This window comes from Phacochoerus africanus, chromosome 9, assembly GCF_016906955.1.
Source record: "Phacochoerus africanus isolate WHEZ1 chromosome 9, ROS_Pafr_v1, whole genome shotgun sequence".
Lineage (NCBI taxonomy): Eukaryota > Metazoa > Chordata > Mammalia > Artiodactyla > Suidae > Phacochoerus > Phacochoerus africanus.
This window is the reverse complement of record NC_062552.1, coordinates 7,651,847-7,678,019: the sequence shown is the minus strand read 5'-3', so window position 1 is coordinate 7,678,019 and position 26,173 is coordinate 7,651,847. Positions and strand designations below refer to the sequence as shown.

Sequence of the window (26,173 nt, the reverse complement as noted above, 5' to 3'; positions counted from 1 at the left end):
CTCATGGCAACGCCGGATCCTTTACCCACAGAGCAAGACCAGGAGTTGAACCCGCAACCTCATGGTTCCTAGTCGGATTCATTAACCACTGCGCCACGACGGGAACTCCTGATTCTTTTTCAATGCCCTGTCTCTGTCACCGCCACTAGCCCGCAACACAGGCAGAGGTATTTCATGACCGCCCATCAGAGCACTGGATCTCTGTAATCAGGAGCGCTGTGCTCCAGGCTGAAACTATCTAGTCCAAGGGAGTCCTTTTCAATCGCTAGAAAACTATGTCAAGCCATCCTCATGTTCAGACACGACAAAAGGACAGACACTGGGTCCCTGTGTCATCTCAGCCAGGCTAGTTAACCTTTAAATCCTGTGCGCTCTGAGCCCAGAGCCTGGTACAAGGAAATGCTCAGTGGGAGCCAAGGCCTCATCGCTTCCTCCGGTGAGCAAGCTGCAGGGTGGTTTCCATAGCTGTTCAGAAGAGAGGCCAGCAAATTCAAAATGCGGAGGGATGTATACTTAAAAGCAATTTTTGTTCTTTGAGGTATTCTAAATTCACCCAGAGGCCTGTTATCAAGGGGCGATGGATGCAAAGAGTGACTAAATATCCTACAACATAATCTGCGTGAACCAACCAGACAGTTACCTGAAAATCTCGATTTAGTAACGCAAGCGAATTCTCCAGGTTTCAGAAGATGAGGGGCTGTAAGCGTCTCTAACACTTATGCTAATGTTGCTTTCTAGCAGCTGTTCTCAAAGTCTGAGCTTTTGGGACCCCTAAGGAAACTTGGTTTGCAAAGGTTCAGTGAGGTCAAAATGATTTGGGTTGTAATGTTACTAGGTCTAAGCCATTATTTGCTTTTTTTTTTTTTTTTTTCATTCTTACTCTCCCAAAAAAGTACAGTGGAGTTTTCCAGAGGCTGTGTCATGTGTGGTGTCACAACGGATTGAATCAAAGTCTCCTGTTAATTCAGACATTAAAGAGATCTGCAAAAACATAAAACAATGCTACTCGGCTCACATTTCTGGTTTTGAACAGTCTGACGCTTTTTCACAAAAATCGGTTATTTCTATCAATATGTAAAGATGTACTTCTGTTATTTTCATTTTTTTCACGTTTTTCAATTTTACGATTTTTATTTTTTCCATTATAGTTGAGTTACAGTGTTCTGTCAATTTCTACTGTCCAGCAAAGTGACCCAGTCATTCCCTTTTTCTCACATTATTCTCCGTCATGTCCCATCACCAATGACTGGACGTAGTTCCCTGTGCACTACAGCAGGATCTCATTATCATCCACGCCAAACACAATAGTTTGCATGTATTAACCCCAGACTCCTAGTCCATCTCCCTCCTTCCCCCTACATTTTTTTTTAATTTTTTGCTTTTTAGGGCTCCACTCAGAGCACAGAGAAGGTTCCAGGCTAGGGGTTGAATGGGAGTTGCAGCTGCCAGCCACAGCCACAGCCATGTGGGATCTGAGCCAGGTCTGCAACCTACGCCACAGCTCACGCCAACACCGGATCCTTGACCCACTGAGCAAGGCCAGGGATCGCACCTGCATCCTCATGGATACGAGTGGGGTTCGTAACCTGCTGAGACACAGTGGGAGCTCCCAGGGATCCCTTTTGATGCAAGCAGGAAGAAAACACTAGAACGTCTCCCAGGGTACAAGCATTGGAGTGAGGGGCTCCATGCTCGATTCCCCTGGACCCTGCACTCTAGAAAGGGGAACAATATTCCATACGGTTAGAAGGAGCAGCCTCAGAAGGCAACTGACTCATCACAGTGAGAGGAATGTGTAGCAAGATAAATCCATGTGCTGTTTTAAAGAATACGTATTTATGTTTTAAATATATACATGTGTAAGGTATAGAAAATATATTCTAGCAAGAACACAATTCAGTTTAACTGAAACCCAACTGTTCACTCAGATACCTCAATATTTTTCTCAAAATCTGATTTTTAAAATGTTGCTTCAAAAGAAAACAATCTGTATCAAAAACAGTGACATGTGTATGATCTGTTTATGCTTTTCAAAATGTATCTTTCTGGAATTCCCACTGTGGCTCAGTGGTAACAAATCCAACTAGTTATCTGTGAGGACACAGGTTCAATCCCTGGCCCCATTCAGTGGGTTAAGGATCCGGCGTGGCGTAGGCTGGCAGCTACAGCTCAGATTCGACCCCTAGCCTGGGAATTTCCGTGTGCCACGGGGTGCGGCCCTAAAAACAATAAGTAAATAAAAACCTATCTTCCTGTATGACATCCTAAGCCATGCGCTATACCTAGGGAGTCCTACAGAGTATTTGGTTAGAAAAGATGCAGCTAGCATCCTTAACCTTAGCTCCTTCCATAAGCTTTTGCCAATATCAACCACTCATGCTTTAGCCAAATACCTCATACTTCAACTAAGCTACTTCGAGAAAGAGTACTTGTTTAAAAAAAAAAAAAAAAAAAGAAGGAGTTCCCATCGTGGCGCAGTGGTTAACGAACCCGACTAGGAACCATGAGGTTGCGGGTTCGGTCCCTGCCCTTGCTCACTGGGTTAGGGATCCGGCGTTGCCGTGAGCTGTGGTGTAGGTTGCAGACGCGGCTTGGATCCCACATTGCTGTGGCTCTGGCGTAGGCCGGTGGCTACAGCTCCGATTCAACCCCTAGCCTGGGAACCTCCATATGCCGCGGAGCGGCCCAAGAAATAGCAACAACAACAACAACAAAAAAGACAAAAGACAAAAAAAAAAAAAAAAGTACCTCAGCAGTTGCAGATCACAGAATGATTTCAGATCATCAGACTGTTTTCCCCAAAATTCCTAAAATTAAACAAAAGCTTGGTTGGTTTAAGGGGTTGGCAGTTACCCCACCTTGGAAGAGAGCCTCTTAGGTCACGGAGAGTGTTCCAAACACAAAGAACTTGCCAGAACATCCTCTTCCAGGCGCCGCAGACCCTGAATATCCTTCTCAAGATTGCTCACCTCTTGAAGAACGAAGCTGTGAAACTGTTCTAGTTTCTTCAGTCTGATAAATACAAAAGCAACACATTGCATCAGTACTGCCTGGATGTGACACAAGACACTCCCACCTAATCTTTTTTTTTTTTTTTTCTGTTGCTTTTTAGAGCCACACCTGAAGCATAAGGAGGTTCCCAGGTCAGGAGATGAATTGGAGCCACAGCAACTCAGGATCCGAGCCGCATCTGCAGCCTACACCACAGCTCATGGCAACACCGATCCTTAACCCACTGAGCGAGGCCAGCGATGGAACCTGCATTCTCATGGATGCTAACTGGGTTCCTAACCCACTGAGCCACAGTGGGGACTCTTTCACTTAATCTTCTTATTGCAAGGACACTTCATATTCTTCTCTAGATGTTTCCTAAGAATATGCATCTCCCTTCTCCTCTTTCCCCTTGGAAATGTTTGCGAGGGATCACACTTCCATTTACTCGTTTTGAAAAACCCAACACTTACCTGTGCTGACGTATCTGGTTTAAGAGTTTCATTAGGCAATCGGGTGCTTGCTTTGCATTTTTGGAATAAAGTAGGCTCCTTCTGTACCTAAGCTAAACCATAACGATAACAACATTAGTACATCTGGGTTAGAAATAGCTAGAGAATTTGGGTGCGGTCTTTGCATTAAAAAGATGCTTCTATGGAGTTCCCGTTGTGGCTCAGCAGATTAAGAATCCACGAGGATGCGCATTTGATCCCGGGCCTCACTCAGTGGGTTAAGGATCGGATCAGATGGCCGTGAGCTACCGTGTAAGTAGCAGATGCGGCTCGGATCCTGCGTTGCTATAGTTGTGGTGTAGGCTGGCAGCTGCAGCTCCAATTCAACCCCTCGCTCGGGAACCTCCTTATGCTGCGGGTGCGGCCCTTAAAGAAAAGAAAAAAAAAAAAAGATGCTGCCAGTTCTTACTATTAAGAGCAAACATTATCGCTAAAGAACCATAGTAAGACGTCATGCTGGGAATTTGGGGTTAGTAGATGCAAACTACTGCATTTAGAATGGATAAGCAGTGATGTCTTACTCTGTAGCACAGGGACTGTATATCCAGTCTCTTATGGACAATGGTGGAGGAAAACATAAGAAAGAGAATGTATATATGCCTGGCTCATTTTGCTGTACAGCAGAAATTGGCACAACATTGTAAATCAACTATACTTAAAAAAAAGACACCACACAGTCCATGTATGACCCATGTATACATTCATGCTAACACGCATATTGAATATCATGACCAAATTTCCACTATAAATTAGATTACATTGGTATTGCAGAAAGACAGACTTTGAAGACCTTCCGAATTAGTGAAATGAATATCTGTTAGGGTAAGAGACCTTTCTCCAATGTGCTAACAAATAACTCGAGGGATTTATAAACAGTAGGACAAACTGGAGGGGACAGAAATGGTTCCAAAGTTTATCTTGCAGACAAGGCTTTGTGACAGCCTGTATGTTCAATGCCACCACCCAGCCGACCACTCGCCCACAGCCTGCCTCTGTCTTGGTCCGACCCCTCTCTCATCCACACGGTCCCCCCCCCACCTGGCCCCCTCTTCCTTGTCTGTCACTGGGACCAAATCCTTGCTTCCTCATTGTCCAGTTTCCTGAGCATGAAATCAACAAAACCAGACCATGAGTCTGCGTTCCGCGTAGGTCTGCCTGGTCCCACAGTAGCAAATGGACATGGAACAGCTGTCTTATAAATAGAAACCCCAACTTACAAAGGCACAGTGACCACAGCTAAGACCAACATACCTCCCCAAGGACTCGGGACATCTTCACGCAGAAAGATAACAATGCTACTGATGACTACAAACCTGATGCTTTAAACGCCCCCATGAGCCAGCTGCTCACTCTTAGTGGACCGTTACCTCGAATTTTCTTCTGAGTTCTCGAGTGAAGTTTTCAAAAGTTGCAATCATCATAGAATCTTCTGGGTTCTCTGGCATAACTATTAGGGATGAAGTAGAAACGCCTTCTGAACCCAAGAACAGGATGTTAAAAAAAAACTAACCAAGGGCCCAGGTGGGGGCACTCAGACCTCTACCTGCCCAGAGGGCGGACAGGCATTTGGAAGCACAGGTATCATCCACTGGCTGCCTCGCTGTGACGGCAGCAGGGCTGCCTCTGGCCACGACCCGCCAGGCCAGCATCAGGGGATGCTTCGTGCTGCTTCACATCCAAACTCACACTCAGGCCAGTGCTGATCTCACCCAAGCTCTCCCAGCACTTTCAATCAGAGCAACCCATGGTTTGTCTAAGAAGTAGGCTGGGGTGCCCCTAAGAGGTTTTTTGTTTTTGTCTTTTCAGGGCCACACCCGCGGCATAGGGAAGTTCCCAGGCTAGGGGTCGAATCGGAGCTGCAGCTGCCGGCCTACACCACAGCCCCAGCAACACAGGATCCAAGCCATGCCTGTGACCTCCACAGCTCACAGCAACGCCAGATCCATAACCCACTGAACGAGGCCAGGGATCAAACCCACATCCTCACGGATACTCGTCGGACTTGTTACCGCTGAGCCACGATGGGAACTCCTGTAAGAGGTTTTAAGGAGGATGCGGTGGGGAGGGGGTTTCTAAGGGCAAGGCTGGCATAACGGTTTCTGGGGCCCAGAACTTTTCTGAGGGCTCTGGCCCTGTTCTAAGGAATTCGTGTGGATCAGCTTGTGGAATCCTCACAAAATCCAAGTGAAGTAGGCACTTCTTGTCCACATGGAACGAGAGCACATAACTGGTGCGTGCTCCCATCGACAGCTTCCGGATTGAAACCCTGGCATCCTGCGTAACCACCGCCCCTCGTAGCTTGGGACTTCTGAATTTGCCTTCCTGGAGCCTTTTGTTTCAACATACAGCACTGCCACTCATCCAGAAGGCCAACCCCACATGTCAGACCATTCCCCTTGACCTGTATGGAGTGGCTATTTCCAGCACAAAAGTTTTGCTAATAACCATCAACGAAAGCAGAGACCTCCAAGGTTAAGAATACCTAGGCCCCGAAAATCGCCACAAAGAGTGAAGAGGCAGACATCAAAACACTGGAAGGAGAGAGGGCTTGCTTTTATCTACAATTTGTGTGACAACTTATTTGTCTCTGAGTGCTTGGTTCTTGGTTCTGCAACTACTGTGACCTTAACACTGGAACAGCCTTGTAATCCACGTGGGGACAGTGAGTGCTCCCACATTTGTGCCTTGTCACCTTCTCGCGTGACCGGCTGGCTGGGCGCACACTGTTACCTGCCAGGCCTGCTTCTTCTGACACTGAGGAAAGGGATCCTGGACTGTCACCTTCTTCCAGCCTTGACTGTTTCCACTGAGCAGCACGGCCACCTGCTCTGTCTGAAGGCAACCACAGCGCATTAACAACCACACATTATCTTTGGTTCCCAACTTATCTTTTCATCCATTCATATCCAGCCCCGATGAGCAGCAGGTGAATCGTGTTCCCTGCTTGGTACTAATTGCTTATCATTCGGCCCATTGACTAAGAACAAAGTTATCAAAGCACCCAGTTTAGTGACGACTGATAGAGGCCCACGGGAGCAGGCATGAACTCGGTAGCACTGAGGATCACGCTGCCGAGCAGGAGACAGGCTGACTCAAATGCAAAGCAGTGATGGCTGGCATCAAAAACACCTGCCCAGCTCCAGCTGAAGGGTTGAGGTGGCCAGGTTTCCAGGCTCACCGGCTCTTGGAAGCTCATGGGAGCACCCTGCAGATGGCGCCACCTGCTGGTGACACTGGAGCATCAGCCCTGACCTGAGGACCGACGCATAAATGAGGGCATCCTGGTCCCTCACCAGCTCAAGCGATTCTGAGAACCTCTGCTGATGAAATTTAAATACAATTCTCTTTTCAATTCGGCATTAACTACATATTTGCTTTTTTTAAATTTAAATACAGCTGCTGTACAATGTTATGTACGTTATAACAATAACTTAGACAATCTACTGGTTGTGTACAATAACTTGTACAACATGGAGTCCTCATCGGGGCGCAGAGGAAACGAATCCAACTAGGAACCATGAGGTTGCGGGTTCGATTCCTGGCCTCGCTCAGTGGGTTAAGGATCCAGCGTGGCCATGAGCTGTGGTGTAGGTCGCAGACACAGCTTGGATCCTGCATTGCTGTGGCTGTGGTGTAGGTCTGCAGCTGTAGCTCTGATTCACCCCCTAGCCTGGGAACCTCCACATGCCGCAAGTGTGGCCCTAAAAAGCAAAAATAAAAATAAAAAATACAATAACTTATGTAATATAGTGATTCACAGTTTTAAAAGGTTATACTCCATTTGTCTTTGTTATAAAATATTGGCTAGGAGTTCTGGTTGTGGCTCAGCAGGTCACGAACCCAACTCATATCCATGAGGATACAGGTTCAATCTCTAGCCTCATTCAGTGGGTTAAGGATCCGGCGTTCCCGTGAGCTGTGGTGTAGGTGGAAGACGCAGCTCGATCCTGCATTGCTGTGGCTGTGGTGTAGGCCAGCAGCTACAGCTCCAATTCGGCCCCTAGCCTGGGAACTTCCATATGCCACAGGTGCAGCCCAACAAAGATGAAAAATAATAAAAAAATATTGGCTATATCCCTGTGTGTACAATATTTTATACCTCATAGTTTGTACCTCTTACAGATTCACAGATACAGAAAACAAACTAGTGGTTACTGGGGGACGGGGGCAGGGGGAGGCAGTAGAGGGGTAGGAAGGGGAGTAAGAGGTACAGATATTTTCTATTCTGATGCTCAGTTTCACCCCAAACATGTCCTCACTCCACCTGCACCTGCTTTCCTATCATGGCCTCATCACCATCAATAGATCACTAGCACCGGATGTGACTCGTGCTTTTTATCATCCTCTTCCCTCCCATCAGCAAGGCCCGAGGTCCCGCCTGTAGAAGGACCTCACAGCTCTTCCGCATCCTCACACCGTGACTCCGAACAAGGCCAGCTCCCTGGGGGATCTGATCTGTCCCATCCTTCAACTGTCACCTCCCTAATCTCTCTCTTGCCCGAGCTCTTCAAGCAGCAAACTGGGGTTTCTAACCATCTACCCAACATCTCCCTCTCGGGCCCCACTCTCACCCATTCCGCCCCATCCAAACCGCTGTCTTCCCCACCCCACACACCCTCAGCTGGGAAGCCATCTGCTCTTCCTCCTCTCCTCCCACATCCAGCAAGTCCCTATAGATATCCCCCTGAAAGTTCTGGAATGTAATTTCAGGAATTTGCTCAGTGAATGTTTGAGTGTTACTATGTGCAGGAGAGGGCATTATGATGGACAGGGGGTGAAGACGTGAAAGGCAAGCTTCTCTTGCACTCTGAGGCCCTCCTTGGTCTCCTTCCAGGCCCTCGCTCCCTCCCCCAAGCACACGCAGACCGCAGGGCCTTTGCACTGCTGCTGCTTCAACGTGCATCCTTCCCCACCGGTCTACGCCAGGCTTTCCTCTGGCCACGCAAACTAAAAATTCAGCCAACGCCCCACCTCTTAAACCCCCTTCCCTGCTTACTTTTTTTCTTAGCCTTTATCACAACATGCTATGTATTTCACTTTTCTTGTGTGTTGTGTCTCCCCTACTTGAAGGTAAGGTCCCATGAGGGCAGGCATGCTGTCTCTTTTGTTCACTGGAATATCTAACACGTAGATAAGAACCTGGTGCACAGCAGACATTCAGTGAACACTCACTGAACGGATAAATGAACAAATGCTGCAGAATATCCAAGAGTCTACAAAGTAAGAGCGATCTTCTAGCTTTCAAAAAGGATCTTAGTATAAAGCAAGGAGGTCCTACTGTACAGCACAGGGAAGTACACCCAGTCTCCTGGGATAGACCATGACGGAAGATAATATAAGAAAGGGAACACACACACACACACACACACACCCACACCCCCGGGTCAGTTTGCCGCACAGCAGGAATTGGCACGACATTGTCAATCAACTACATTTTACTTAAATAATTAAATTACCAGTAAAAGGATCTTAGTAAAATAAGACTGTATTCTAATTATCTTATACTAGCAGGGAGGGTAGAGAGACAGGAATATCGAGAACATTCAAGACCCAAATACCTACTACCTAAATAATAAATTGAAGTGAATAAAATTTAGCATTTAAAAAAAAATAAAATTTAGCATTTTAAGATCTGCTGAAACTACCTTTTGGGAGGAACTGTAAATTTACTAAGTTTTAGAAATAGCACCAAAGCAGGAAATACCAGCCACAAACGTCAAGATGACCAAAGGGAAAGAAAATGAATTTTGCTGCTGAAGTAAAAAACTAGAAGATACATTTTTAAGAAACATGAATAACAAGTTTAAATGTCAACTTAGATTATTTTCGACTAAAGGAAAAAAAGGAAGTCACCCAACAGGAGAGGTAAAACAAGGGAGATAAATGCCTATTTGAGGACGATCAAAAGCATTCCAAAACGAAATAATAGCAGATTCATAAATAAAATGATCATACATGAATAGTGACCTTCACAGGACACCTTAGCTGGTTTGCTGTAACAGAATTTTCATCAACTGACACCTTCACTAGAGATCACATTCTCACTCTGAGCTTGGAAAAGAAAAAGCCCACAGCCAGCCTCTGTAATTAAAAAAAGAAAAGAAAAAGAAAAACAAACACTCTCCACTTTGAGAGGGGCCACTGCCTTTTTCTTCTCACTGCCCTTAGATTTCGGTGTGTTCATTTGTTTGAAAAGGACAGGGTGAATATTTTCTAGAGAGTGGCACTGCTGCAAGGCTAAATAATTTAAAAAAAAAAAAATCAAAGAAAGCATCCAGGCACCACATGTTCCTCATCTCAAAACAAATAGCACTCATGCTGGATTCTCACATGCTGTCTAGACCCAAGTGAGGATCCAAAGAAACCACTTAGAAAGGATTCCATTGGAGTTCCTGCTGTGGCTCAGTGGGTTAAGAACCTGACGAGTGTCCATGAGGATGCAGGTTCCATCCCTAGCCTCGCTCAGTGGGTTAAGCATCCAGCCTTGCCACAAGCTGCAGTATAGGTTGCAGATGCGGCTTGGACCCCATGTTGCTACGGCTGTGGCATAGGCATATAGCTATAGCTCTGATTTGACTACTAGCCTGGTAACTTCCGTATGCCACAGGTGTGGCCCTAAAAAGAAAAAAAAAGAAAGAAAGAAAGAAAGGATTCCAGCTAGCCCCAACTAGACACCAATGAACAACTATTATGCTTCTCTACATTTCGTTCCTTGCTGCCTGTTCTAACCCTTGTGGATTTATTTTTCCTTCTCTTCAGATAGCGTATTTGTAGCAACAGCTCAAAGCATGGCCTTGAATTTCGATTTCTCATGTTCATGCCCCACCTGCGGAAAAGCAGGGCCCCTGCTGGCACAGACAATAGTGACTTTCAGTGAAGAGGGGACTCCAGCAACACTGTGTGAATATAACCTTGATAGCCCCTTGGATTTTGCAAACTTAGTAAACAGGATTGCCAGGTAGACCACTTCAGGGACACGGAAATAATTTGGCATAGGAAAAAAAAAAAAAAAAAAGCACTTTTGCAGGGTCTGTTGTGTACAGCACTTTCTCTGAAACAAAGGAATGACTCTCCAGAGAGAACACGCTCCTCCAGAGAAACCAGTGCACTTGTTAAAGGCTGCAGGTTCTGAGTGATGCAGCTGACTTGGCTTTGTTTCCATGGTAACTGCATGCCTCTTTGAACCAGGACTTTTGGACATGCTCACAAAGGGGTTAAAAACTATGTACACGGTTTACACAAGCAGTAAACACACCATGGGTGATCAACCATCTCACATGAGAGCTAACTGTTTGTTGGCGGCTGCTAGGAGTGTACTCTTGCGTTTGAACACACACAGTGTCCATGAAAACTGAAGATGTTTGCAAACTGAGGCACTTCTGAACTAATTTGGGGGTCGCCTATTGGGCACAGGTTGTAGCGACTAATTTGGTGTCCATCTTGCATTTACTTACGCATACGTCTGAGAAAACAATTTTTAGCGCTACACAGAACCAACCCTCTGGTTAATAGCCAAGTTCTCCCAAGTTCAGGCATTACAACAAATCTTATTCTGAAGTGACACCCTGTGGCCTGAAAAAATAAAGACCAACAGCCTTCACCGGGAAAAGAACAGTCTTTACTAAAACATCCTGCCTCTGGAGGCACTTTCTCAGTGCCAATTCCTTTGTTTTTTTCTATCCATGTGTACTTTGCTGAGACTGTGACAAATTAAAGACAAATTTATTGTTGCATGTCTGTCTAATGGGGACCACTGACTGGATTTTGTCTGGATCAATACATTTTTAAATCAGTAAATCAATGAATAATAACTACTTATTTGTGAGTACATATATATGATTCAAATGTGGAATCATGTAGAGCTTCCTCACTAAATGATGGCATTTTCTAAGTTTCTCATTCTGGTCCTTTGGCAAATATTTACTGAATGCTTCAATATGCCAGGCACCAAACTAGGCCTCCATAGCACTGAGTCGACCCAAGAAGTCATCCCCCTGGCTCTCTCTCCATTGCGGGGGCTTCTCCCATAAGGCACATGAGGGCAAAATGCAAAATCTTGAGGAATCATCCTGTTTGCTCACGGTTCTGGGAACACAATACAACCACGTTGAGGGTCAGCATTAAAATACCAGCTGATGAGCAAAATGGCAGATGAGGGGCTTTCTACTGCCCTCCCCCAGGGGCCACGGATTTTGAATATCACCTCCTGACAAGGGGGCTTTTGTGGAAGTCTGGGAGTCCAGTGGGGGAAGTTCTAGCACACTCTTAGTGGAAAAAAACAAATCCAAGAGCGGAGGCATTGAAGAGGGAAATAAGAACAGTTTCACTTGAACCGCATCACCACTTGCTCAAGGCAGCACGGCTCAGGGCCAAGAGAAACCTTCTTACCCCATGATTCATGGCTCCCACAGGGGAAGGTGAGAGGGTTTGGGGGAGCACTCAATTTCCCCAGTAACATGGGACCCTGCCCAAGAAGACCCTTTCTTTCTGGCCCCATCGGAACACTGAGGTTCACCACAGGACTGGGGGGTAGGGAGGGGCTGAAAGAGCACCCAGGGTTCTCAGAGGACAAAGGGATGCAGATCCTACTAACTGCCTCGTGGACTCCATTAGGAAGGCTACCAATGAGCTGGGGGGGATGCCTCCCCTATGAATCCCCCCCCCCCAACTGGCCCACTGTAAACCATCCATATGCCTCACCCAAACTCAGTCTCATCCTGTGGCAGGCTCGTTGTGCACACACACCCGGGGCATGGACTATGAGCACTTATAGATAACCTACTCTATTCAGCAGGATTGGGAGTAAGAACACACAAGTTTGAATATTCATCACTGACCCAGGGAAAGCAACAGAAGGCTATGGGCACCTGGCCTGGCTGTGCAGAGTCCCAAGAGAGCATGCCATCTTCAGAGGTCCCCCCACAGAAAGAAAAGAAATAGTGGAGGCACATCCATGGAAAAGGTCTGAGAAAGCTTCAGAATCCCTCGTAGACAAAGGGTATTTCTCCCCTAAAGCCAGTCAGTAAAGACTAAAGGAAGTGACTGCTTCTTCGAATTTGTAGACAGCAATGCAAAACTTCAAGGATCATGAAAACTCAAGGAAACATAATACCCCCAAAAAACTCACAATAATTATACAGTAACTGACTCCCACAAAAACTATACCTTTACAATGGTTCGTGTAAGCCTCATGGTAACTGCAAAGCAAAAATCTATAGTTGACATATAAAAGATAAAGAAAAGTTAATCAAGAGCTCCTGCAGTGGCACAATGGCATCAGCAGCATCGTGGGAGCTGCTGGGATGCAGGTGCAATCCCTGGCCTGGCACAGTGGGTTAGGGATCTGGTGTTGCCAACATCTGTGGCTTAAGTCATGACTGTGGCTCCAATCCCTGGCTTGGGAGCTCCATATGCTGAGGGACACCCAAAAATGACCAAAAAAAAAAAAAAAAGGAAAGAAAAAAAAAGAAAAGGTAATCAAAGCATGCTACTATAGAAAATCATCAACTACAAAGGCAAATAGTAAGAGAGGAAAAAATGAAAAGGCACTACAAAACAGCCAGGAAACAATTCATACAAAGGCACTAGTAAGTCCTTACAAATCAATGATTACTTTAAATGTAAATGGATTCAATTCTCCAATTAAACGGCACAGAGCGGCTAAATGGATATAAAAACAAGACCCAACTGTATGCCAGCTAAAGGAGACTCACGTGGGATTTAAAGATGCACATAGGCTCAAAATCAAAGAATGGAAAAAGATATAACCCCATGCAAGCAGAAACCAAAAGAAAGCAGGAATAGCTATGCCTGTATCGGACAAAATACACTAAGTCGAAAAATGTAACAAGAGACGAAGAAAGTCATCACATAATGGTAAAGGGGTCAATTCCTCAAGAGAGGGTAACAACAGTAAATATATATGGACCCAGTATCAGAGCACCCACATATTTTAAGCAAGCACTAACACATCCGAACGAGAAAGAGACAACACTATAACAGTAAGGGACTTCAATACCTTCTGTGGGGTCGGAACGGGAGGTGTGTTGGTTGATGGGACTCAGGTCCCAGGCTATGTGCTTCCTGATTAGACATTCTCATGCTTAGTAAAACCCTTGCTCCTCCCCTTGACCTTCATGCACTTTTGGAGCTGGTGAGCAGATCACACTGTTCTCTCCAAGGCCTGGCAATCATCACTCTGTACAGTGATTGTATCTGTCTCAATCTGAATAACAGCCTAGCCTGCCAAAATCAGATTAAGTTTGCTTTATTCTGCAAAAAGTTTAGAATTCTCTCACCTCTGTCTTCCAAGTTTTGCAGTTTATGTTTGAAGCTGGTACTTTTTATCCATGACTCTTGGGCCACCGTCTTTAAAAAAAAAAAAAAAAGTTACAAATACATGTATTTATGTCAAAGTAAGAGACACATGGTGCTACATGATCCCTAAAGAAGGAATAAGTCAGTATAGTAAGCAACTATAACACTAATTCTGGAAAACCAGATGAGTAACCAAGCATTAAGTAGTACCTTAGAGACGTTTTCTTCAAGATCTGAGGGCTCCAAGGAAGAGAGATTGCTCAGTGGGTGGGGACTTTGAAGTTCTGAGTATTAGAGAGAGTGAATAGTTTTAAAGGAATCAACACACTAAGAAGTAACTGAGACAATAACATTTAACTATCGATGTCAACTTCCCCCACCCCCCAAAAGGGACACGGTATTTTTCAGGGTATGCATGGGTATTAGGTTTATAGGTCTGTAGATCAAGTGAATAGCCAGTTACCTCCACTAAGTCAGCAGCTTTAATCGTCTCTGATCTGGCCCCAAATACATGGCAAGGATTCTATCACCTGAGCGTTGTGGTCCTTCTCTTTCCTCCTCTTAGATCCACCCCCTTATTCCTCTTACTCTCAAATGCTATATTTCCCTCTCATATTTTCCTTTCCCTACTTCTTTTCTACCAGTGGCTTCCAAGCCAAAGGCTGGCAGTCATGTGCTTGATAAATGCCATTATGTGGCTGCCAAGGATCTAAACTATAGAATAATAAAGGTGAACAAAGCAAAATCCCTCCTTTTACAAATTTAAAAGATGTGAATTGTTTTAATAAACTACAGCAGGGGGTGAGAAAAACCTTTTAAGTCAAGGGTTGGCAAACTCTTGCCCCTCAGGCCAAATCCAGTCTGTCACTTTGGTTTATAAAGTTTTATAGAGACACAGCCACGCCCATTGGTTTACAGCGAGTCTGTGGCTGATGTGGGGTTGCAAATGCAGAGTTCAATAGTTATAAGAAACTGTAGGGGTCAAAAAGTCCAAAAAAAAAAAAAAATTACTGTCTGTTCCTTTACTGAAGAAGTTTATGCACCCCTGCAAGTGATCATCATTTGAGTGTTCTTGCCATTTTAAAAGAGGAAGAGTACCAGTAAGTCTTATGCACAAACAAGCTGATCTCAAATGTTAAAATCAACGCACAACATCCTTTATCTTTGGCTACTGAGGACCTTACAAGAGGACCAATCAATCATATGTTCACACTTTCCTCAACAGATATTAAAAGAAACATGTTTTGCTGTCAAATCACCTTTCCCAAAATATAATTTTTTTCTGTGTAAATCAACAGAAAATAGCATACCTGTCTTCTGGGCAGAATCTTCAGGAGTTAAAAAGGCAGAACTATTCTGAAATTTTGTTCCAGAAATTTTTGGAGGTGTGGTACTATTTTGCCTGGAGGTATCTTTCTGTAATGGGGGTAGAATTTTAGCTTAAAATACAGTACTTTTTAAAAAGTGTTAACACTTCCAACCACTCAAAAGAAGTTATCAAAACATTTCAAGACATTTCAGATACACTTGTCAAAAATGTAAGTATTGGCTATGCCCCATGTGAAAATAAACAGACCATAAGCTCCCAAGGTTGGAAACACCTTGGGTCATGTATCAACTGATAACTCTAATTCGAAGATGACTCTAAATCAAAGTCCTCAAAGCGTGGTCCAAACCACAGCCTTAGCAACACCTGAGAACTTGAGGGAAAGGCAAATTCTCAAGCCCCACCTACAATGTATTCAATGAAAAACTCTGGGAACAGGGCCCAGTGACCATCCAGACATCTGATGATGACTAAAGTCTGAGAACCACTGCCCTGAATCAGGAGTCCACATACTACAGCTCATGGCCTCTTCTTGTAAATCAAGTTTTATTGGAACACAGCACATTCATTTGAGTATTGTCCATGGCTGTTTCCATGCTACAATGACAGAGTTGAATAGCCGCCACAGAAACTATCTGCCCCCCAAAACTAAAATATTGACCATCTGGCCCTTTACAGAAAAAGTTTGCCAACCCCCTGTTCTAAATTATTCTCTTAAACTCCAGCACAGAGAAGGGAGTTTTAGATACCAACTCTGTACAAAGTCAGCAATGCTCTCACTGAAAATCAGCATAATCTTCTCGTTAGTTGCATCCTTAAGATGGATCCTCAAAGCTTTGGTGTTTCCTTGGGATCTATTTTTTAAAACAGATTGCTAAAAACCATTCTTTTGGCTTATTTCTAACCAACTCCCTACTTTAGGATGAACGATGCAACAAATATTTAGGTACCTCCTCTGGCTCACACGTTTAAGCTATAAATTACCTGTCATTACAGAACCTTCCAGGCTGGCGGAAGAGGCAGGGGGGTGGGGGTGGGGCAGAAAACAAGCTACGATTAAAGTAGTAACCACCTCATATTTCTGTGTAGGCAAGAGGGGGCTGTTGATGCCCTCAGAACCCCAGCAGCTGACGTCAGAAAATTCTTTTTTTTCTTTTTTGTCTTTTTTTGTTGTTGTTGCTATTTCTTGGGCCACTCCCGCGGCATATGGAGGTTCCCAGGCTAGGGGTGGAATCGCAGCTGTAGCCACCGGCCCACGCCAGAGCCACAGCAATGCGGGATCCAAGCCGCGTCTGCAACCTACACTACAGCTCACGGCAACGCCGGATCGTTAACCCACTGAGCAAGGGCAGGGACCGAACCCGCAACCTCATGGTTCCCAGTCGGATTCGTTAACCACTGCACCACGACGGGAACTCCAGAAAATTCTTAAACACTGGGCTATACTATACTCTGTAGTGTGTGTATCAAATATATAATTATTATATAGTTATATATTATGTTGTATATTATATACAAAATATATTTTTTTAAAAAGACAAAGAACAAAAGCCAAATGCTGAGAGAGGTAATTCAGCAACAAGTGTGGTAAATAAAACTTTGAATTGGTCTGGAGGACACCTGTGTGCATGTTCTCAACTACTTGGCTTTCAAACAAGGATAACTGGAGTTCCCACTGTGGTTCAGGAGGTTAAGAACCCAACATAGTGTCTGTGGGGATGTAGGTTTGATCCCTGGCCTCGCTCAGTGGGTTAAGGATCCAGAGTTGCCTCAAGCTATGGCATAGGTCACAGATGCGGCTTGGATCCAGTGTGGTTGTGGCTGTGGTGTAGGCCGGCAGCTGCAGCTCTGATTTGACCCCTAGCCTGGGAATTTCCACCTGCCACAGGTGTGGCCATAAAAAGAAAAAAAAATGTTTTAATTAAAATTTAAAAAAAGAAAAAGACAAGGATAGCTGAAGGGAATTAAGAAACTTTCAGGGTTTATTCAATCTTTATACAAGCCTGGAGGCACTTTGATTGCTTGCTAAGATTTAGATATTTAAATTATTGAAATCTTTGGGAGTAACATGTCATAAACTGAAAACTAAGGGAAGAATTAAACCAAAAATTTTATTTTAAAATATAAGTTCAAAGGAGCAGACAGGATTTCCCGCTATGGTGCAACAGTATCAGTGCTGTCTTGGGAGCACTGGGACACAGGTTTGATCCCCAGCCCAGCACAGTGGGTTAAGGATCCTGCATTGCCACAGCCTGGCCCAGGAAATCCATATGCCCCAGGGGCAGCCAAAAAAGGAAAAAAATATTAAAAAGCAGACATCTGCAGGAAATCAGAGTAGCCCAGATTCCAAGCACTGTTCATAATAAATACCTTTCAACAAATTTGCAACCCAGGAGTTCCCGTCGTGGCGCAGTGGTTAACGAATCCGACTAGGAACCATGAGGTTGTGGGTTCGGTCCCTGCCCTTGCTCAGTGGGTTAACGATCTGGCATTGCCGTGAGCTGTGTAGGTTGCAGATGTGGCTCGGATCCCGCGTTGCTGTGGCTCTGGTGTAGGCTGGTGGCTACAGCTGCGATTCCACCCCTAGCCTGGGAACCTCCATATGCCGCGGGAGTGGCCCAAGAAATAGCAACAACAACAACAACAACAAAGACAAAAGACAAAAAAAAAAAATTTGCAACCCATGAGAAAAGATCCTAAATCTTTACCCAAGGTTCACACTAAACGTTAGAAGTCTTGAAGTTTCTATTGAAAGTGATTTACATACTAGTAAACCACTGGTTTGTTGTTCTCATATTCCAAAAAGGAGCTTTTTGGTTGGTCGTTTGTTTTTAAGAAACAAAGGTAGTTTGGAGTTCCCTTCATGGCTCAGGGGTTAAGGCTCTCCACTAGAATCCATGAGGACGTGGGTTCGATCCCTGACCTCCCTCAGTAGGTTAAGGATTTAGCATTGCTGTGAGCTGTGGTGTAGGTCACAGACACAGCTTGGATCCCACATTGCTGTGGCTGTGGTGTAGGCTGGTAACTGCAGCTCTGATTTGACTCCTAGCCTGGGAACTTCTATATTCTGAGGGTGTGGCCGTAAAAAGCAAAAAAAAAAAAAAAAAAGAAGAAGAAGAAGAACGAAAGAAAAGAAACAAAGGTATTTTAACCCTAAACAGATCAATTTATGTTAAGCATATGCCCTAAGGCCACACAGAAGCCCAAATTAATTTTACTTACTTGGTCTTTTTCAAGGTCGCTGCCACTACTGGGAGGGAGAAGTGACACGACTGAAACCGAAGGGAATAAGAGTACAATGGATAGGTTTACTTATGACAAGTACAAAAACACATCCCAGAAGCAATGCCCACTTCCCCCGGCTTGCTGCAATGCCTAGCTCTTAAGACGGCTTTCTAATTCTCCAACTCTATTCCTCCCCACTCAGCATGAAGTCTCTGCTCCAGAGCCTGTCCCCAGCGCTGTTCCCATCTGTCCAGCACTCAATAGAACGCCCTTCCTTTTCCACGCCTCTTCGAATCCTATCCCCTTCCCAAGGATTCTCCGAAAGTGCCACCCATCTCTTCCCTGACGTTTTTCCTGATGATTCCAGCTTGGGCCAGCTTCCTCTTATCTGAACTCCTGCCTCCATTTATCCATAGCTCATGCTTATCAATTATTAGTCAATTCCATATTCTTTTGTCCTGCTTCCCGGACGTACATTTTTCCTTTTCCAGTATCACTGTAGCAGGAAAGAAGCATCACGTGATCATGTACCTCTTTGGTGCCCTCTCCCAGCACACACTGAAAAATTAACACCTGCCCACATATTTGAACAGCGACTCTGGAAAGAAAACACAAGAGCAGACTTACATCGGACGCTACTTCTCGTTCTCGTCTTTTTTCTGCTAGGATACGACTTCAGGGCTTTCCTTTTTTGGTTACTGGTCCAAGAGAGTTCACTGCTGCTGGTACTCGAGTCTTGATTACTCTCCGAGAAGAGGTGTTTCCTATAATTAAACTAGGATAAACACAGGAGGTACGTGAGAACGATTGAAAGGGCATCAGTGCTATTTATATACAATTAAATACATGACTACAAAGACAAAAAAGAAGCAACCCCTTCTTCGAGGCGACTAGGCTCTCTTACGTAATAAGAGGGCACAGAAGTAAGAAGGAGAAGGGAGAAAAGGATGATTTCCTGAATTCTCAACCAAGCTGCTGCTGTAAAAGATGAGAAACCTCTCTCTAGTCCAGTGTTTGTAACTGAAGAGAGGGCAGGCACCTGTCCAAAAGCGGATGCACCGGATTAGTGTACCAACACTAACTTCAAAATACTAATCTGAACAACAAAAGAAACTATAAAAATAACTTTGCCAAGACACTTTTGTCTATACCTTAGAGGAACTAAAATAAAGCCAGAGGGTCTTATCTCTTTAAATCTTAAAGCCTTTTGACATTGAGCCTGGACTCTAAAATGCAGAGATTTAGGGCAAGTTTATTTCTGTTCTGGATTAGTCAACTGGACATTGATGTTTATATATTTCAAACATCTGTTTCGGGATTTTTTTTGGGGGGGGAGGGGACACCCATGACCTATGGAAGTTCCCAGGCCAGGGATCAAATCCAGGCAGCAGCAGCTGTGACCTTTGCCACAGCTGCAGCAATGCTGGATCCTTAACCCACGGCACTGGTCTGGGGATCAAACCCATGTCACTGCAGAGACAACACCAGGTACCTAACCTGCTGCACCACAGCAGGGATGCCTGCATCAGTTTTTGTAAATGCTGTGACAAATATTTATGCTCAATTTTAATATGGAATTTAACTAAACACTGGGTTGTTTTTGTTTGTTGTCTTTTTAGGGCCGCACCCACAGCATATGGAGGTTCCCAGGCTAGGGGTCAAATCGGAGCTGTAGCTGCCTGCCTACACCAGAGCCACAGCAACACGGGATCCGAGCCGTGTCTGCGACCTACACCACAGCTCATGGCAACGTCGGATCCTTAACCCACTGAGCGAGGCCAGGGATCAAACCTGCATCCTCATGGATGCTAGTCAGATTTGTTTCCACTGAGCCACAACAGGAACTCCAACAAAACACTGTTGACAAGGCTGTTTGAGCCCCGTGTCTTGCACCTCTCCCAGGGGCCCTGTCCTCAAACCACGGTGCCCCTAGAGGGCCTCATCAGTGAGCTCATTCTCATTTCAGGCCAGGGAGGATTCTTATGAATCTAAACATATTTAGTGGTGACAGTATCTGACAGTCTTGTCAAATGTGAAATGCATCAGCGGAAGGTTATGCCCTGGGCCTAGAAGGGCAACGTTCAGAATCAGCCCCAAGGCCTACATGAGGAAGAGAAGCAGTGTCACCCTTGTTTTAAAGGTTACAGGTCAACGTAACCTTTAAGGTGGGTGATGGTCAACTATTTTTCAAGTAAGTTCATTTTTGAAGACCTAATTACTCCTGCTTTAAAATGTTTACCAGCCCAACCTTCTGTAGAGAAGGCCATTTTTAAAAGTAATTTTGTAAACCAGGCCTATTTGCATCTTACAAGAAAAAAAAAAAAAAAAGGTTGGGGAACCCATCACATTTGCTCCAGGGCTCCTCAGCCCAGCATCCTACAAAGAGCAAGTTTCACCTCCTCTGATGTGCCCAGTGGAACAACCACACAGCAAGGCTTTCCCAGCCTCTTTGGATCAATACAAAGAGGTGTTGAAACTTATTTACAAAAACAAAAGTATCCAGAGCAGTAGTTCTTAAATTTGGCTGCATATTCGAATCGCCAGGAGGGGCCTTTTAAACAAAAAACCAGTACGGGAGTTCCCATTGTGGTGCAGCAGAAACAAATCCGAGTAGGAACCATGAGGTGCAGGTTCGATCCCTGGCCTCACTCAGTGGCTAAAGGATCCAGAGTTGCCCTGAGCTGTGGTTGGAGATGCAGCTCAGATTCTGCTTTGCTGTGGCTGTGGTGTAGGCCAGGGGCTATCGCTCCAATTCGACCCCTAGCTTGGGAACCTCCATATGCGGTGGGTGCGGCCCTAAAAAGCAAAAAGAAAAAAAAAACAAAAACAAACAAACAATGCCTGGACATACCTCTGCATTGGTTAAGTCTCTTTGTCTGAGGAAGAGACTCAGGCTTCAAGACCTTCGGCTCCCTGTGATTCTAACTGGAGGACTGGGCAGCTAAGAGGGAGAACCACTGCTTAAAGAAAGCAGGAGGCGCCTTGTTTGTTTGAAGCTGTGACTTCAGTTTTAGGGAAGAAAACGAACTGTCACATACTGTTCACATAGAGGTTCTTTCAAAGGCACCGACTATAGACTTAGAGCACCACGCTTCCCAAAACAAGAACAACGGAGAGGTGGAAACTGAGCAACACAGGAATGAAACCATGACGCTGACACGGAGCAAAGCACGATGCGTGAACACTTCGGATTCTATTCAGGAGAAATCTCAGCTGCTGTTCCGTCTTATAACACTTCTACTTCACGATTTTTTTCATTTTCTTTCTTTTAAGTTATAGTTGATTTACAATGTTGTGCTAATTTCTGTTGTGCAGCCCAAGTGACTTCATTGTACACATCTCTACATTCTTCTTTAAAAATATCTTTCCACTATGGTTTATTCCAGGAGACTGGATATAGTCCCCTGTGCTATATCCACTCATCTTTTTTCACAAAAGCCAGAACAGACTTTAGGCTCAGAGCCTAATACGAGGAAAAGTACAGTTTGATATAACTGTTCTTTTCTGTTGTGTTCATCTGGGGGCTTACCAACTATTTCTGTTACACTAATGCCGATTTTTCCATTTGAAAGTGGACTACACCCTTTTAAAACACGCTTAAGATAAATTTAACTGAGAAACATAAAAGAGCAGAGCGATGACAAAGTTTGAAGATGAGACGCAAATAACTAAAGTGCGGCCCCCAAACAATAAAAGTGATTCCATTACCGACATCCTTGTTTCCCGCTTTCTGTCACCCTCAAGAGCAGACTCGTCCCTAAAACAAAGTAGATTGAGTTAATGGAACTGTTCCACCAACACCTTCTCCTTGACCAACCGCATAGCCCCTTTTTTTTTTCCTTCCCGTGCCCTCTGATTGGGAGACCAGCTGGTGGGAAGTAGCCCATTTGGCACCAAACTTCTTGCCTTGCGACCCATTTCCAGAGACCCTCAGCCTGACAGCAATGGGCTATTTAAAACAAACCTTTGCTGAGCCGTTCTCTGTCAGGTATGCAAAGAAGAAAAAGGCAGCGTGAGATGAGCAAGAAAGTGATGAGCTGTGTTTCCTGCCGGGCTCTGCCTGAGCATCACCTCCGTGCTCAAATGAGGTCCTGCTGTACAGCACAGGAACTATATCCAATCACTTGTGACACAACATGATGGAAGATAATACAAGGAAAAGAGTGTGTGTGTGTGTGTGTGTGTGTGTGTGTGTGTGTGAGAGAGACTGAGTCATCTTGCTGTACAGCAGAAATTGACACAACACTGTAAATCAACTGTAATTTATTTATTATTTTGCTTTTTCGGGCCACAGCCACGACACATGGAAATTCCCAGGCTAGGGGTCACATCAGAGCTATAGCTGGCAGCCAACACCACAGCCACAGGAATGCCGGATACTTAACCCACTGAGCAGGGCCAGGGATCAAAACCCACATGTTCATGGATGCTAGTTGGGTTCCTTACCACGGAGCCACCGCAGGAACTCCTAAAAGAATTTTCTAAAATAAAACCGAAGAAGGCTTTTCCTGATGATGAGTGATGCTGAGCATCTTCTCCTATCTCTTGGGCCATGTGTATACCTTCTTTGGAGAAGCGTCTCTTCAAATCCCTTCCCCATCTTCTAAATCAGGTCATCTTTTTGCTATTGAGCTGTTCCTTGGATATTTTGGATTTTAACCTCCGACTATGTTTATGGTTTACTGTTACCAAAAAAACCAAAAGATAAGTCTATCTGCTCGCCTATAGAAAGAAGCTCGACTTTGTATCTTAAGCTCATATCCTGTACTTTTGTTAAACTGGGAATTATTTGATGGGGACAGGGTTTCAGAGGAAGGTGGATGGCGGTGAGAATGGACTTAATGCCACGGAACAGCACACTTAAAACTGGTTGAGGGCGGGAGTTCCCGTCGTGGCTGAGTGGTTAACAAACCCGGACTAGGGTCCATGAGGATCACGGAGGCACGGAGAGTGGCAGCTGGTTGCTGGAAGAGCACAACCTGGCAGGAGGGCTCAGGGCAGCCCGAGCGCTGCACGCTCCCAGACCTGCCGCAACGCCCTGCCTGCTCCCGCTGCCTCTGGGATGCATATGAGAGGAAGAGCTGAAATCGGAAGGTAGCTGGATTTTGCTCCAAGGGTCTTAAAGGCAAGAATGAGACCCTGAATGCCTGAACAAGAAAGTGGGGTGGGGCAGACGCATAGGGAGAGGACAGGAAAGATTTCTCTTCTAGTTGAAAGACAGTCGTGAAAAATGAACAGTTCACTACAAAGATGGCATAAAAACACTACTTTTTATCTCCTGGATCATGCCTTGGTAGAAATGTACATTCTTCTCCTGGCTTAGAATGCTCATCTTTTTCTTTTTTTCTTGTTTAAGGCTGCACCTGCAGCATATGGAAGTTCCCAGGCTAGGGGTTGAATCAGAGCCTTAACCCACTGAGTGAGGCCAGGGACGGAACCCAAATCCTTGTAGAGACAATATTGGGTCCTTAATCCACTGAGCCATATGGAAACTCCAAACTTTCACCGCTTAAGGTCAAGAAAGAACAGATTTCACAGCGTGACAGAGTGCTTTAAACAAGCATCAGAAAAGGATAAATAGAGCTGTTTAGATATAAATTGTAAACCCCGAAAGCCCCCAAACAATCGACGCTGACACAGAAAAACAACAGAAAAAATTATCTAGTAATTCGAAGAGTGCTGGGGAGGTGGAGCCACAATAACATACGTAAATTAAAGAAGTAAATAAAGGAAATTGTAACAAATGGAGGAAAATGTCGTCCCCTAGGACCCTTTGGGGATCATGTGGTTCTTCTGGGAGAGGAATGAAGAGACAGCCCACGTTGGTACTGGATCTGCTCATTCACTCATTTGTCCATCCATCAGTGAAGGCATGGTACTGAACCTAACAGAGCAAAAACCAAAACAGACACTATGTGGTTGTAGGAATCCACTTACGTGGCCTGACCGAAGACACGAAACCACATTTTTTTGTATCATGTCACAAAACGGGCCAACTATGAAAGTAATGAGTGTGCAACTTTCTCTAAACGTTGCTAACGTTTAGCACTTTTACCTGACCTGTTGGGAATCTGCCTTGATGACGACATTTCTCAGGAGCCATGAGGGCCACGGATCCTTTAGGGTCCTTTAGATTTCAGCCTGACCGATGAAGGGAAGTCGAAAGAGTGGGAATTTTAAGAGATTATCTTATCACGGAGGTGGGTTTTTTTGGTAACTGGCAAAGAAAAGGGTTTGGGCAGAACACGAGTAGAAGCAGTAGTATTGCTACCAACAGTAGCAATAGTAATAGGAGCTAACATTTACTGAGTACTCCTATGCACCAGGCAGAGTTCCCCGTACATGTCGTAATTCTTTCAGTCATCGCACCCCAAGAGCCATATCATTAACACTATTTTATTTATTTATTTATTTAATTTTTGCTTTTTAGGGCCATACCCCAGGCATATGGAAGTTCCCAGGCTAGAGGTTGAATCGGAGCTATAGCCTCTGGCCTACACCACAGCAACGCTGGATCTTAACCACATCCGCGACCTACACCACAGCTCATGGCAACACCGGATCCTTAACCCACTGAGCGGGGTCAGGGATCGAACCCTCAACCTCAAGGTTCCTAGTCAGGTTCGTTGACTGCTGAGCCACGATGGGAACTCCTATTTTATTCATTATTATTACTATTATTTTTGTCTTTTTAGGGCCGCACTGGTGGCATATGGAGGTTCCCAGGCCAGGGGTCGAATTGGAGCTATAGCCGCCAGCCTACGCTGCAGCCACAGCAACGCCAGATGTGAGCTGTGTCAGCAACCTACACCACAGCTCACGGCAACACTGGATCCTTAATCCACTGAGGGGAGCCAGGGATCGAACCTGCGTCCTCATGGATACTAGTCAGATTGGTTTCCACTGAGCCACGACAGGAACTCCTCTTATCACTATGTTTTAGATGAGGTTATTTGAGCAAGGAGAGGAAAAGTTAACTTGCCTGAGATTACTCACCCACCTGGGAGTGACTGAGCTGGAATTTGAACCCAGCCAGCTTGCCTCCCGAGCCCATGCTCTTACCCAGTTTTTTTTTAATTGAAGTATATTTTATTTATAACGCTGTGTTAGTTTCAGGTGTAGAGTAGGTGATTCAGTTATACATACACATATATACATACCTATGTGTATATATACACATGCATATATTTTTTCAGATTCTTTTTCCTTATAGGTTATTACAAAATAGTGAGCATAGCTTCCTATGCTCTACAGTGGTCTTTGTTGGTTATTTTTGTTAGTTATCTATTTTAGATACAGTAGGATGTATAAGTTAATTCCAAATTCTTAATTTCTCTCTCCCCACCTACTCTGTCTTTATTTACTGCTCTATCAAATATAACCTACCATCCATTGAACATTTATCAGAAGCCAGGCACTGTATGAAGCATTACATAAGCATGTGTTAATCTTCCCACTTTACAGATGAGAAAATTGAACTCACAAGTATTAATGTGTCCTACTTCCTAAGTAGAAAAGCCAAATCCAGTTCCATAACATAATCTTTAGGACCACGGTATAGCCTCTACCCAAATACTAAAATATAGCAAGTCAGTTTTCAAAAAGAGAGGAGAAAATAGAGTAAAAAGAAAGATGACCCATTAGGGATGGGGAGTGCTAGAAATTCTGTATTATTCTGAAGAAAAACGAAGAAGGGGGCATCTAGAGAGACAGGCAGAGGAGAGTCAAGTGATAAACCAAAGAGTTAGGTCTTTGATCTCATCTCAAACTTATCATATCGTGGGGGGAAAAAACTCTAAAA

The 26,173-nt window shown here is 44.7% G+C and overlaps 1 protein-coding gene across 1 annotated transcript in view; it reads right to left on the bottom strand.

Moving 5' to 3' along the window:
• Positions 1-26,173, bottom strand: part of SYCP2L (synaptonemal complex protein 2 like) — an 89,185-nt gene that overhangs the window by 7,281 nt on the left and 55,731 nt on the right. Inside the window, exons 23-33 of the mRNA XM_047797684.1 lie at positions 22,081-22,129; positions 19,000-19,147; positions 18,370-18,419; positions 15,131-15,236; positions 14,031-14,104; positions 13,802-13,871; positions 6,234-6,335; positions 4,871-4,950; positions 3,465-3,556; positions 2,913-3,012; positions 2,749-2,807 (exon numbers count right to left, since the gene is read on the bottom strand). Coding sequence (XP_047653640.1) covers positions 2,749-2,807; positions 2,913-3,012; positions 3,465-3,556; positions 4,871-4,950; positions 6,234-6,335; positions 13,802-13,871; positions 14,031-14,104; positions 15,131-15,236; positions 18,370-18,419; positions 19,000-19,147; positions 22,081-22,129 — 930 coding nt within the window. The remainder of the gene's footprint in view (positions 1-2,748; positions 2,808-2,912; positions 3,013-3,464; positions 3,557-4,870; positions 4,951-6,233; positions 6,336-13,801; positions 13,872-14,030; positions 14,105-15,130; positions 15,237-18,369; positions 18,420-18,999; positions 19,148-22,080; positions 22,130-26,173) is intronic.